The sequence below is a fragment of the Rhamphochromis longiceps genome, linkage group LG23 (assembly GCF_057381845.1).
Source record: "Rhamphochromis longiceps isolate RC_006_pf linkage group LG23, R_longiceps_female_GT1.1, whole genome shotgun sequence".
NCBI lineage: Eukaryota > Metazoa > Chordata > Actinopteri > Cichliformes > Cichlidae > Rhamphochromis > Rhamphochromis longiceps.
Genome location: NC_140578.1, coordinates 40,298,585 through 40,309,024, shown reverse-complemented (window position 1 = coordinate 40,309,024; position 10,440 = coordinate 40,298,585). Strand labels below are relative to the sequence as shown.

The window sequence follows — 10,440 nt, the reverse complement described above, 5'->3', positions numbered from 1 at the left end:
CTTGTCCCATGGCCAACTTGGCAATTTTATTTTAAAAACTTGTTTTCCCTGACTTTTTAGTGTTTAGTTTTGACTCCGCTCATTTACAGAGTTACATTTGCCAGAAAGTCACAAAGTAGCCAAAATAAAACTCATAGATATGCAGTTTAATTGTTGCCTTCTCACAGTGAGGATCAGGTCCTGTTCAAACACTGCCTGTGTTCCAGTTAACCTTTAACAAGATGACCTGGGTTCAGCTGCGTCTGGAAGTTAAGACCCACGCCGGAGCAACACTCTGAATCCCTGTCAGCTCCACTCTGCTGTTTTCTGTCTGAGAATGACCTTTGGCCTCCTTACCCAAGATAAGAAAAAATGTCCTTGTAGTGGGGCCACTCTTTTGATATTTAAAAACAGACAAATGTGAATTATTAGAATTAAACTGGATGCTTATGCCTGTTTTTGAGCATTAATAGTAGAAACATCACAGAGACACAGCACTTATATGTACATTCAAAACTTTATTATGGAATACAGTGTAGAAAGCATTTTCCCAGTCAATGCAAATGGCCTGCACAATATTACACAGTGGAAAACAAAACCAATAAGATAACCCACAGGAAAAAAAAAAAAAAAAGAAAAAAGTAAAAGAAAGATAATCCTGCTTCCTCTTCTACTCTACTGCCCTCTGTTGGGCTTCTAATGAGCACCCTCCGAAAAGCACACACACTCATCCCTCTGCAGCCCCCATATCTACATGTTCTACTCGCCATTTCCTCACGGATCTCAGCGAGAGGCCACAGTGCGTCTCCTTCCACACAGTGTTAACACGGTGACCACCCGTCAAGCATGAGCTGACCTGATAATGCTGAACAGGGGCTTCTTGCCTACCTCTGACCAACATTGGATCACTGCTTTGCCCCCCCACCCCAAGCCCCCGGATTTGCCGTCAGCTCTTGATGGTAAATCCCATCATCATCATCATCATCATCATCAACGCTGCCTTTCAGGAGTCAAGTGTGAGATGATGGCAGAGAGGTGAGCAGCATGCCTGAAGGAAAGGGAAGTCGAAAGAGGAGGGAGGTGCCGGGGTGGGGGGGTGAAAATCCATTATATATACACACACACACACACACACACACACACACACACACACACAGACTGCCTGCCTGCCTGCCTGGCTATCCAACCGGAACTGCAAGTCATTTCCTCTCTACCTCCACCACCTCCTCTTCTCAGAACTCCACCTGTTCTATCCGCAGAAGAAAAAACAAAACCAAACAAAAGAGACTGCGTCGGCTTACAACTGGATGAACCACCAGACTAAAAATGAAAACACGTACACGCCGAGATGATCTTAACCTCCATAACAGACTCCTCACGTGTTTCCCCGCCTTCACCCCCACCCCCCGCCTTCCCCAAACAACATACACTCTTAACTGACATACGATGCCCTTATTAAAAAAAACCTAGCATGAAATGATCAAGAAACCAAGAGGAGTGATTTCCGAAGCATTTAACACAATATACTTCAGTGAACGAGAATAATATACAGAGATGAAGCCGGCTCCCTCTCCTGCAGCTTCTGGAAAGTAGCAGGATTAAAAAAAATAAAGGAGGAGGAGGAAAAAAAACAAACAAAAAACAAAAACATATCTTTTAAATGTGTTTTTTTTCTTTACATGATATCAAAGCAGAGCCCGTTCATCTAGATTTATATATATTTTTCATCATTGTTTTTAAAGTCACGTGATCACGAGAACATACTAAATGTACAATCTTGCTAGAATGACAATCTATAAGTGAGAAATGATCTCGAGAGAGAGCAGCTGTAAGATCTCCATGTGGTGGTGTTTTGTTTTTTCCCCCCTTTTTATTTTCTTGAAACTTCCAAATCCTGTTGTCATTGTTGTCATGCACTACATAGGAACAGCTAAGACTTCAGCATTACTTCTGTAACATTACACGTAATTTAAAAAAAGGACTTTACATCTTTTTTTTTTCCCTCCGTTTTCGGTCTTTTTTGAAAAACAAAACTGGAAAACGATAAAGAGAGAAAAAAAAACAACTTTAAAATAAAAACAGCTCATTCAGAATACATGATTACTACCGTCGTCATAATCATCAACATATTCACCATCATCATCAGAATCAGCATCTTCAGATATCCTTAAGAGCCTTGTGTGACTTAACACAGCCCAGCTGTTGTATGAATGCACAAAACAAAAAAAACAAAAAAATTAAGGGAGAGGATGAAGGGAGGGAGGAAGGGAAGGATCCAAGGAGTAGGGAGGGAGAGGAGGCTCATTTATACTCCAGTGTAGACTGTAGAGAGTGTGCAGTAGTGGTGCAGTAGGCGAGGAAAACACTGGGCCTCGTAAAAATCATGGTGCTGCTATATTTCCAAAATCATATAATCATTACGAATACGCAAAAACAAAAACGATTCAGAGGAAACTGCTCGATTCTGATGATTCTGCATGCAACAATTTTTTAAATTATTTTAATAACAAAGGCCGTGGCCAGCATGCGTCTAAACACCCTACTGATCAGCGGTCGGATCTGCTTACAAAGTCCACACCTAAAAGCGACCCGAGCCTAAAAATAAACATAATAAACCCAACTACACACTGGCCCTGAATCAGTGTTGAGAGAGCGAACGTGTGCTCGTCTTCCCCAAGAGAACGGGTTTGTTTCCATGCACCGGGCAGGGGCTTTGCTTGTTTTAAGGTTTTTCTTTCCCCTCCATACATCAGCAGGCCCTGACGGAGCAACGTATAAAAACTCCTTCCTTTAATTAAAAAGGCGTCTTGCTCCAGTAAAGTGAACAAACTTGGTGCAGAGTGGCTTGGCCGCAGTGTAAGAAAAAAAGAGAGAGAGAAGAGAAAGAAAAAAAAAAGACCCATGCTACAGTCGCTCCTTGTGCTCGTAACTGACTATTTCAGTCACTTAAAGATCCGTCTTTTGGTTGAAGGGAGGGCTGGGGAAGGGAAGAGGAGGGAAGGTAAGGGGAGGTGACGATGTGTGGGATGAGAATGGTTTGTGTGCATTTGTTGTTGTTTTTTTGTGTGTGTTTACGTATGTGTACATGTGATATCCTCCTCAGTTCTGCATCTGCTCGAAGAACTTGTAGGTTGGGTTCTCGTAACCATTCTGCTGCATCTTTGACAGGTGGCGCTCCTCGGGGGTGACGGCAGCATCCACCTGGAGGAGAGCCAAGGGGTGGGGGAGACAGAAGGGGAGGGAGGTTACAAGCAAAATAGGTCCTGTGGCGTAATGTAAACACAATTTACATTTTAAGACCTTTTTACTGCTTCTGGGAAAACATTAAGAGTAACCAGGCTGCGCTGGCTATCGTATTTTTTTTAATTAAACATCTAATGAAAGTTCTGAAATGATAAACACAGATAATTAAAAAAAGAAAAGCAGGAAATTAATCGGTAACAGGCTTTAATCCAATTATATTTACCAAGCAGATATAATTAAAACTAATTTTTTTGCACAGCTTAGCATTCGTGCAGCACATTTTAAAGCCTTTATCAGCGACACAAAAATCTGGATACTTTGTTTCTACGTGGTGCTGCACAAATGGCTTAAAAGCGCCAGTGCATGCACAGCATCCTCCTCACACGCCACACCGACGAACGCGCGGGTCAGCTGTTTCTCACCTCGATGACTCCGTGGTGGATGGAGGTGTACTGTTTCTTTCTCAGCATCACCAGGGTGATGACGATCACGGTTGCTATGACGACGCCTCCGACCATCAGGCCGATGATGGCGCCCTTGTTGGAGCCCACATCCTCTGCGAAGAAGACCTGTGGGTGCCGAGCGGTCAGGTGATCAGTCAGTGGCACAACACACAACAGATTGTGTGAATTTAAGCGATATTCTCGAGGTCAGCACTCGCTTCGTTTCCTCACATCTTTTGCTGTGCTTGCTGGGTTTAATTACATCTCCTACCTCTTCTTGTCATTTTTGTCATTACGGAGTCAAATTTAGCTTGAGAATAGCTGCTCGGGAACAAAGACAATACACACACGCACACAAAAAAAAAAAAAATGAAGACGACTTGATGTGGGCAGCTTTTTTTGGATGGAAATATTTTCTTACTGCGGATGTCGAGTGATTTACAGAAAGAATAGCACAGCATAAAAAAAAAAAAAAAAAAAAAAAGCATCAATGCAATGACGCAGCACCAACAGAACACTTAAAAACACACACACACACACACACACACACACACGAAAACTAACTTCTGTCAGAGTGTGACAAAGTGGCTAGGACAGAATTAATTTGCCATTTGTCACTTGCATATATTGTTATTTTGTGTTCTGTTATTTTTACAGTCAGCCATAATGCTTTAATTTAGACATTGCTGGTGTAACTTCTCTTAACACACACTATCCTGGGTTTTGTTTGTGGTAGCAGTAGTTACATCCTTTACATCCATGCATGTGTTTTAAAGCAAACACTACTAACCATCAGATCATCTGAATTTTCTTCTGTTTACAGGCACATGTCTGTTATATTATGTTTCTTTGGTTATACTTACCATGGTGTCCATGTTGTGCATTCAGGTCCTATATGTGAGACAGGTGTATGGGAAGGGCCGCCCACTACTTCCTGTTTATATAGGGTCATGAGGTCAATGATTGGATCACTGGGTGTAACCAAATGGAGGGTTTTTCATTTTGTATAGTACTGTTTGTTTTCTTTAAAGTAGCCTTTTGAGTTATATTGTATGCAGTGTTTTACTTTAAAAACCATTTAGTTGAGTAAATGAGTTTGTCAGTTTCATGCATGACTTTATTCCTGTTCTTTGTTTAGAATTGTATTATTTGGTTTGACCTATTTTGTTTCAATGGTAGGGACTAACGAGGTCAGGTGTGGGCAAAGTCTTGCCAGTGGGATTTTTGTATGCCTGATTGATTGTTTTATGGTAAAGGGGAGATGCTAGCAATAAAGTATGCTTAAAAAGAACTTCAATTGTCTGCTAATGCTATTTACTTATCACCTTCCTTGCTGCTTAAGTTATGCTACATCACACAGAATTTGCAGATTTATGGATACATGCAATTCTTTGAATGGTCACTTGAGGCTGATTCCAAGAGTGAGTATATCACTGTAAACTACTGTGTTAAAATGATTGGCAGCGACAGAGCCAATCTATTATAGGACCAATGCTGATGCCTGGTGATTAAAAAATCTGATATACTGGTCGATATTTCTTTGCTTTAAGCCACAAAAAACATGATGTGTTGTGTGTAGTTATTTATGGTTTCTTACTGAGATAGCACGTCAGTCCATTTTAAATGTAATCTTATTCTACTGTCACAGCTGGTCATGGATTACTCATATGTAGTCTCCTTAGATTAGCTGGTTGTTGTCGTTTTTGGCATTTCAAACGCATCATCACAGCGATCAAGAAATTTACAGAGTGCCCTACAGGGACAACTGGATTTTCCGTAACGCCAAGTCACCCATTATTAGAGGTGTGTCCACTTTGACAAGTAGCTGTAGCATAACTGCTTGCGAGTCACTGAACTGAACCTTCTGACCACATTTGTGGTGTTGGTGCCTTTTGGATTTATCACATAAATAATTTCTGTACAGTCACCTGAACTAACAGTCCCCTCATAGTTCTCCAGCACAAACTGCCATATATCTGTGCCTGTGTGATGGACCTGTGCAGTTTAAGGATGCAGATTTCTAACCAAACCTCTTATTAAAAACAGCGGGTAATTTTGCACCCTGGTCGCTCCAAAACAGGAATTCCCATCGTGTTACTTGTGCCGTCTTTTATAAGTCGTCTTTGGTTTAAGGTCATTAACTTCCAATTTGAGATTTTTAACACTCACATTACTTTGGTTGTTTATAAGCAAAGCAAGCAAATGGATAGAAAAGTAATAATGGGTTGAAAGCAGAGCACAGCACTGATGCACAATGACTCAGCTCCAACACAAAACTATTAAAAAAATAAATAACCAAACAAAATGAGAGCTTCAGCACATCTGTCACAGAATAACGGGTGCTCGGTGGGACTGATTTTTCACATTTTACAATGATAAATAGAACCTTCACTGAATGGGAAAGAAAAAAAGAAAATAAAAACACCTCCTGATATCTTCAGCAGGGATAACGGGACAGAAACCTCCTCAACCGGCACAAAATTTTGCTACTGTGAATATCAAATTAAGGAGACGAGTTAAAGAGGCAGCCTGACACACTGACTGCTCACTGTGAATGCCAAAAATGTGATATGTAATAAAATGTAGGGATTAAGGGATTTGAAGCCTTTAGGTGAGAGGAATAAGGTACGTGGATTTGGATTTGACTGAGGATGGATTGAGGGGGGTTTTTTTGTTCTGGGATTACAACACTGGATGAGATTAATGAGTGCGTGCAGAACTTAGCGATATTAACAGCATCAAACTTCCCCGATCAGAGGGCACAGGATTCATTTATTTATTTTTCAGAGAGGAGCACATCGAGTGTGACGCACGCATTATCACGGATGTCTCCATGGGCACCTGTCTCCATGGTGACAACCTTGGGAAGTTTACCAGGAGGACAAAGTGGAGCATATGTGTATGTGCGTGGAGGAGAAGGGGGCAGAGTGCAAAACCCGCATGTGTGAGTAATATGCATTTTTATGTGTGTGCGCATGCCTGCGTCTATTTCTGTGGGCTTATTAAGCAGCCTGAATATTCAGATCAGCGAATCCCAAACAAGTCTGCATATCTGCACGGCTCCGCCTTTGCTCACCAGTTTCTGGTGGCGAACTTCGTACTCTGTGCTCTGTCTGTCCTCAGTCTCCATCCGCATCTCAGGAATAGCTTCCATCTTCATTCCAGTCACTGGCGAGGGAAGAAAAAGTACAATCTATTATAGATGGTGACATTAAGCCACTCTCTCGTTCTCCTGCTGAAATAAAAAGCTCTGACTGAAGCACACTGGATAGCGGAGAGCCGACTGCACCAGCAGTACGAATAGAAAAGAGCACGGCATACGCAGGATGCATAGACCGCGTGCAGCTGCACCACCAATCTCTTAACAGCCACACCTGCGCCTCAATGGAGGTCAAGTGGAGCCGGCTGTGTGCAAATATTGACTCTGAGGAGAACATGCTGTGGTGCCTTTACTTCTACAGTGTACTTCAAAACAATCTCAGAATCTTGTATAACCTGAGCAAATATTTTCTGCTAGGCTCAAAACCACTTCAGCTCAGCACTCGCATGCACCAAATCACATGACCTAAAGCACTTTATGATTTATACCCGAGCTGGAAATGGCTTACAGGCCCGAGGGAATCATTATGTACTGAATAACATTAATATCAAACTACAGATGCTCACATCCCTTTCTAACACACACTGTAAATTAGTCACACCTAAAAATATTCACTAATGTTATCAAACGTTACCATTTTAGTTACAACACATCATTTAGAGCCGGGGCGTCAGCAGCTGTCTGCTGTGCAGCTAAATTCCTTCACACTGACAGAAAGAGGAATTTTGCTGGTCCGGCTCACTGAAGATCAAAGTGGGCTGCATGTGGTTCACGATGTAAAATGAGTTTGGCATCGCTGATTCAGAAAGTTAAAAAAGCATCAAAGTAGTTGAAATGATGAGCTACAAAGAGCCTGCATGAGTTATTATAAATTGGTAACATTACTAGTCCTCCATGGTCTTTAAAGACCATACTGCACATTTGTAATTGAATCAGCTGTTTACACCTTATGCTACCTTTACACTAGAGGGGACAGAGGATAGCTGGATTTTTCCTAACACACTGTTGACACGTTGCTGTCGGCGTCCACCTAAAATGACTCTTGATCTGTCATCTGAACACATCACTACTGGTCATTGTTAAACAAAAGCACCAACCTGGTCGTGTTGGAATGCCTCCGTCGAGATTGGGGCGGGAGTCTACTGGCTCAACTAAAAGGGGAAGGCACAGAGAGATTTCACTTTTCAGTCGTTGTCCAACCTAAAAAAAGGAGCTAGAATATCATTGTGATGCATTTTGGAGGCTAATTTGTTAGCTACTAGAGCTACCACTCGTTATGACAATGCGGTGCTTCAGAAAGTACCCTGGTTGTCGGTATTGGGCTGGTTGAAGCTCTCAGGGTGAATGAAGCCGACTCCAGCCAGTCCCAGAGTGTCTTCCTGCGGCAACAGGTCGGTCTGGCCATCTCCCAGCTCCTGGTCGGGCATCAGGGCGTCATTTCCATAGCTCACCCTTACGTCTGTCTGCAGGTTAGCCAGCTGCTGAGCCATCTCTGCCTGCTCCCTCTGCAGGAGCTCTGTGTGAACACAACCAGGAGGGAGGCAGGAAGGAAGGAAGGAAGGAAGGATAGAGGTCAGGAGTCAAGAGGGGAGAGAAACAGGAGGTGGAAACAAGAAAGGAAGCAGCATCATTTATTCACTTGTCATGTGACTCTATTGTTGTTTCAACACAATATGGTGAGAATATTTCCGATGCCAGTTAGAATTAAAGAGGAGACTAATTTGTTTGCTAAATGATTCTTTAAATATGAAATCTCACACTGTCTACCTACGCAAATGTTTCTGTGTCAGAAGGGAGAGACCGCCTCAGAAGGAGAAATCTTCCTTTAACAGACCTGATGTTTAGCAAAGGCTGAGTGAGGGGTTTCTCTTCTGTGTGTTTGTTCCCGTTTTTTTGCCGGGCGGTACAGACTGTGACAGACTGTGTCTCCAAGATAGAGACACAGATGGCCACATGACGCACACAACTCCAATAAACCCAAAAACCCACAGAAACCTAGCAAATGGAGAGGAGGGGGAGGGGAGGGAGGGGGATTTATCTTTCCAGCGAACAGTTTCATTTGACTCCTAACAGAAGAATTAGGCCAAATGGCTCCAATGCCCTCATCAGAGAGAGGGGAAAAATAAAAAAATAAAAGCGTTTTGCAGGCTGGAATTTAGAGCATTCAATCTCTATTACATGTAATCAGACCAGTGCGTCTTCCCCTGCCTTTCTCCCACCCACGGGTCATCTCCACTGAGTCTCGGTTAAATGTACGTCAGCGTCACTCCCTGTAGTTCCATCACATTTGCCTGGTCTGCATTGTGTTTCCTTGTGCTGATTTTAAATGGCTGATAGTGGAAGTTCAGTGAGTCTTCAGTGGAGGAACTCACCGACTTGGTCCTGGATATCATCAGCCACACCGGGCACTTTGTAGAGGAGTCCGAGAGACTGGTTCATGCGCTCCTCAATAACGCGCAGGTGGGTCAGCACCTTTTAAACATATCAAATATGATGTTTTTTTATGTTTCTCAGAGAAAAAAACAAAAACAAAAAACATTCAACTGAAAGAGCAGGAAGCACAAAATCAACACTTTACACTAAAAACAATAAAGAAGTCCAATCATTTTTCAGCGTGTTTGATGCTACCTGAGGTCTAATCTGGGCGGCCTTCTTGGGATCCACCATGCGGACGTGCTCGAAGTGTTTGAGGGTGTGTTGCCTGTCCTTCTGCTCAGCGCGCACGTACTTCTTCAGCAGGCTGAAAACATGACGGGGCTGCAAGAGACAGCGGAAACAAGACAGCTGGTTAAGAGCAGAGGAAGCAGAAGGAAATCAGTCACTTCAAGCCTAGCCTTTTAAAAATTTCATTTTGATTCTGTTTTTAGAAATCTAATTTTGAAAGCCTCCATAAAAACTGGCAATGTGCAGTTGCACTGTAACAAAACACAGAGGTCTAGCAAAACAGAAAACATGCGGGGGGATTTATTTATGCAGCAGGTCAGATAAAAGGGAGCCGTACTTCAAAAGAAAACAGAACGAGAGATGCAGAGATGAAGAGCCGGGAGTGTTAAAAAGCAACCTGGAGATGGTTCATTTTTCCACAAGACACACAGTTTATTACAAAGTGGCTTTAATACGAGCAGGAGAGCACTGCTGAGCTGTGCGTGCCGCTTACCCGGGGTGGATCCTGCTGCAATGCAGTCAGGTAGCTCTCCAGAGCCAGGCGGCGGCGGTCGTTCAGCAGAGCCTCCACCCGGGCCATGTGAGTCTCCACCAGCTGCTGGCGCTCGCTGGCTGCCTCTTGCTCCAGTGCTTCTACCTTCTCTTGGAAACGCTATAAACACACAAAGGAAATTACCAAGTGTGCATCAGAGGAGGAGGAGGGGGGCGATGACACAGCACACAGGCAGAACATGCTCGCCTTACCTGAATCACGGCCTTCTTTTCAGCACGTGGAAGAGTCTTGGCTTCCCGCTCGGCCTCTTCCCACTCCTTCATCACCTGAAGGCAAACAAAGGAGGGAAAGATGAAATAAAATTAATAAAACAAACTGTCAATCTACTGTCATCTTTTTATCCTTCACATGCAAGTGAGGTTTTACTTCTCACAGGTGTCAAAGAAAAAAAAAAAAAAAGTGCGATATCGGTGCTCAGAATATCAGCAGGAAGGAGTTTCCCCTGATAAAAATCACAG

At 43.0% G+C, this 10,440-nt stretch overlaps 1 protein-coding gene across 2 annotated transcripts in view; it reads right to left on the bottom strand.

Moving 5' to 3' along the window:
* Positions 1–988: 988 nt before the first annotated feature.
* Positions 989–10,440, bottom strand: part of appa (amyloid beta (A4) precursor protein a) — a 35,930-nt gene continuing 26,478 nt past the window's right edge. For both annotated transcript variants that reach the window (XM_085397333.1, XM_085397332.1), the window contains 9 exons: positions 10,174–10,248; positions 9,923–10,081; positions 9,394–9,522; positions 9,138–9,237; positions 8,069–8,281; positions 7,863–7,916; positions 6,742–6,833; positions 3,645–3,791; positions 989–3,180 (listed from right to left, as the gene is read on the bottom strand). In XM_085397333.1, coding sequence (XP_085253459.1) covers positions 3,079–3,180; positions 3,645–3,791; positions 6,742–6,833; positions 7,863–7,916; positions 8,069–8,281; positions 9,138–9,237; positions 9,394–9,522; positions 9,923–10,081; positions 10,174–10,248 — 1,071 coding nt within the window. In that variant the 3' untranslated portion in view covers positions 989–3,078. The remainder of the gene's footprint in view (positions 3,181–3,644; positions 3,792–6,741; positions 6,834–7,862; positions 7,917–8,068; positions 8,282–9,137; positions 9,238–9,393; positions 9,523–9,922; positions 10,082–10,173; positions 10,249–10,440) is intronic.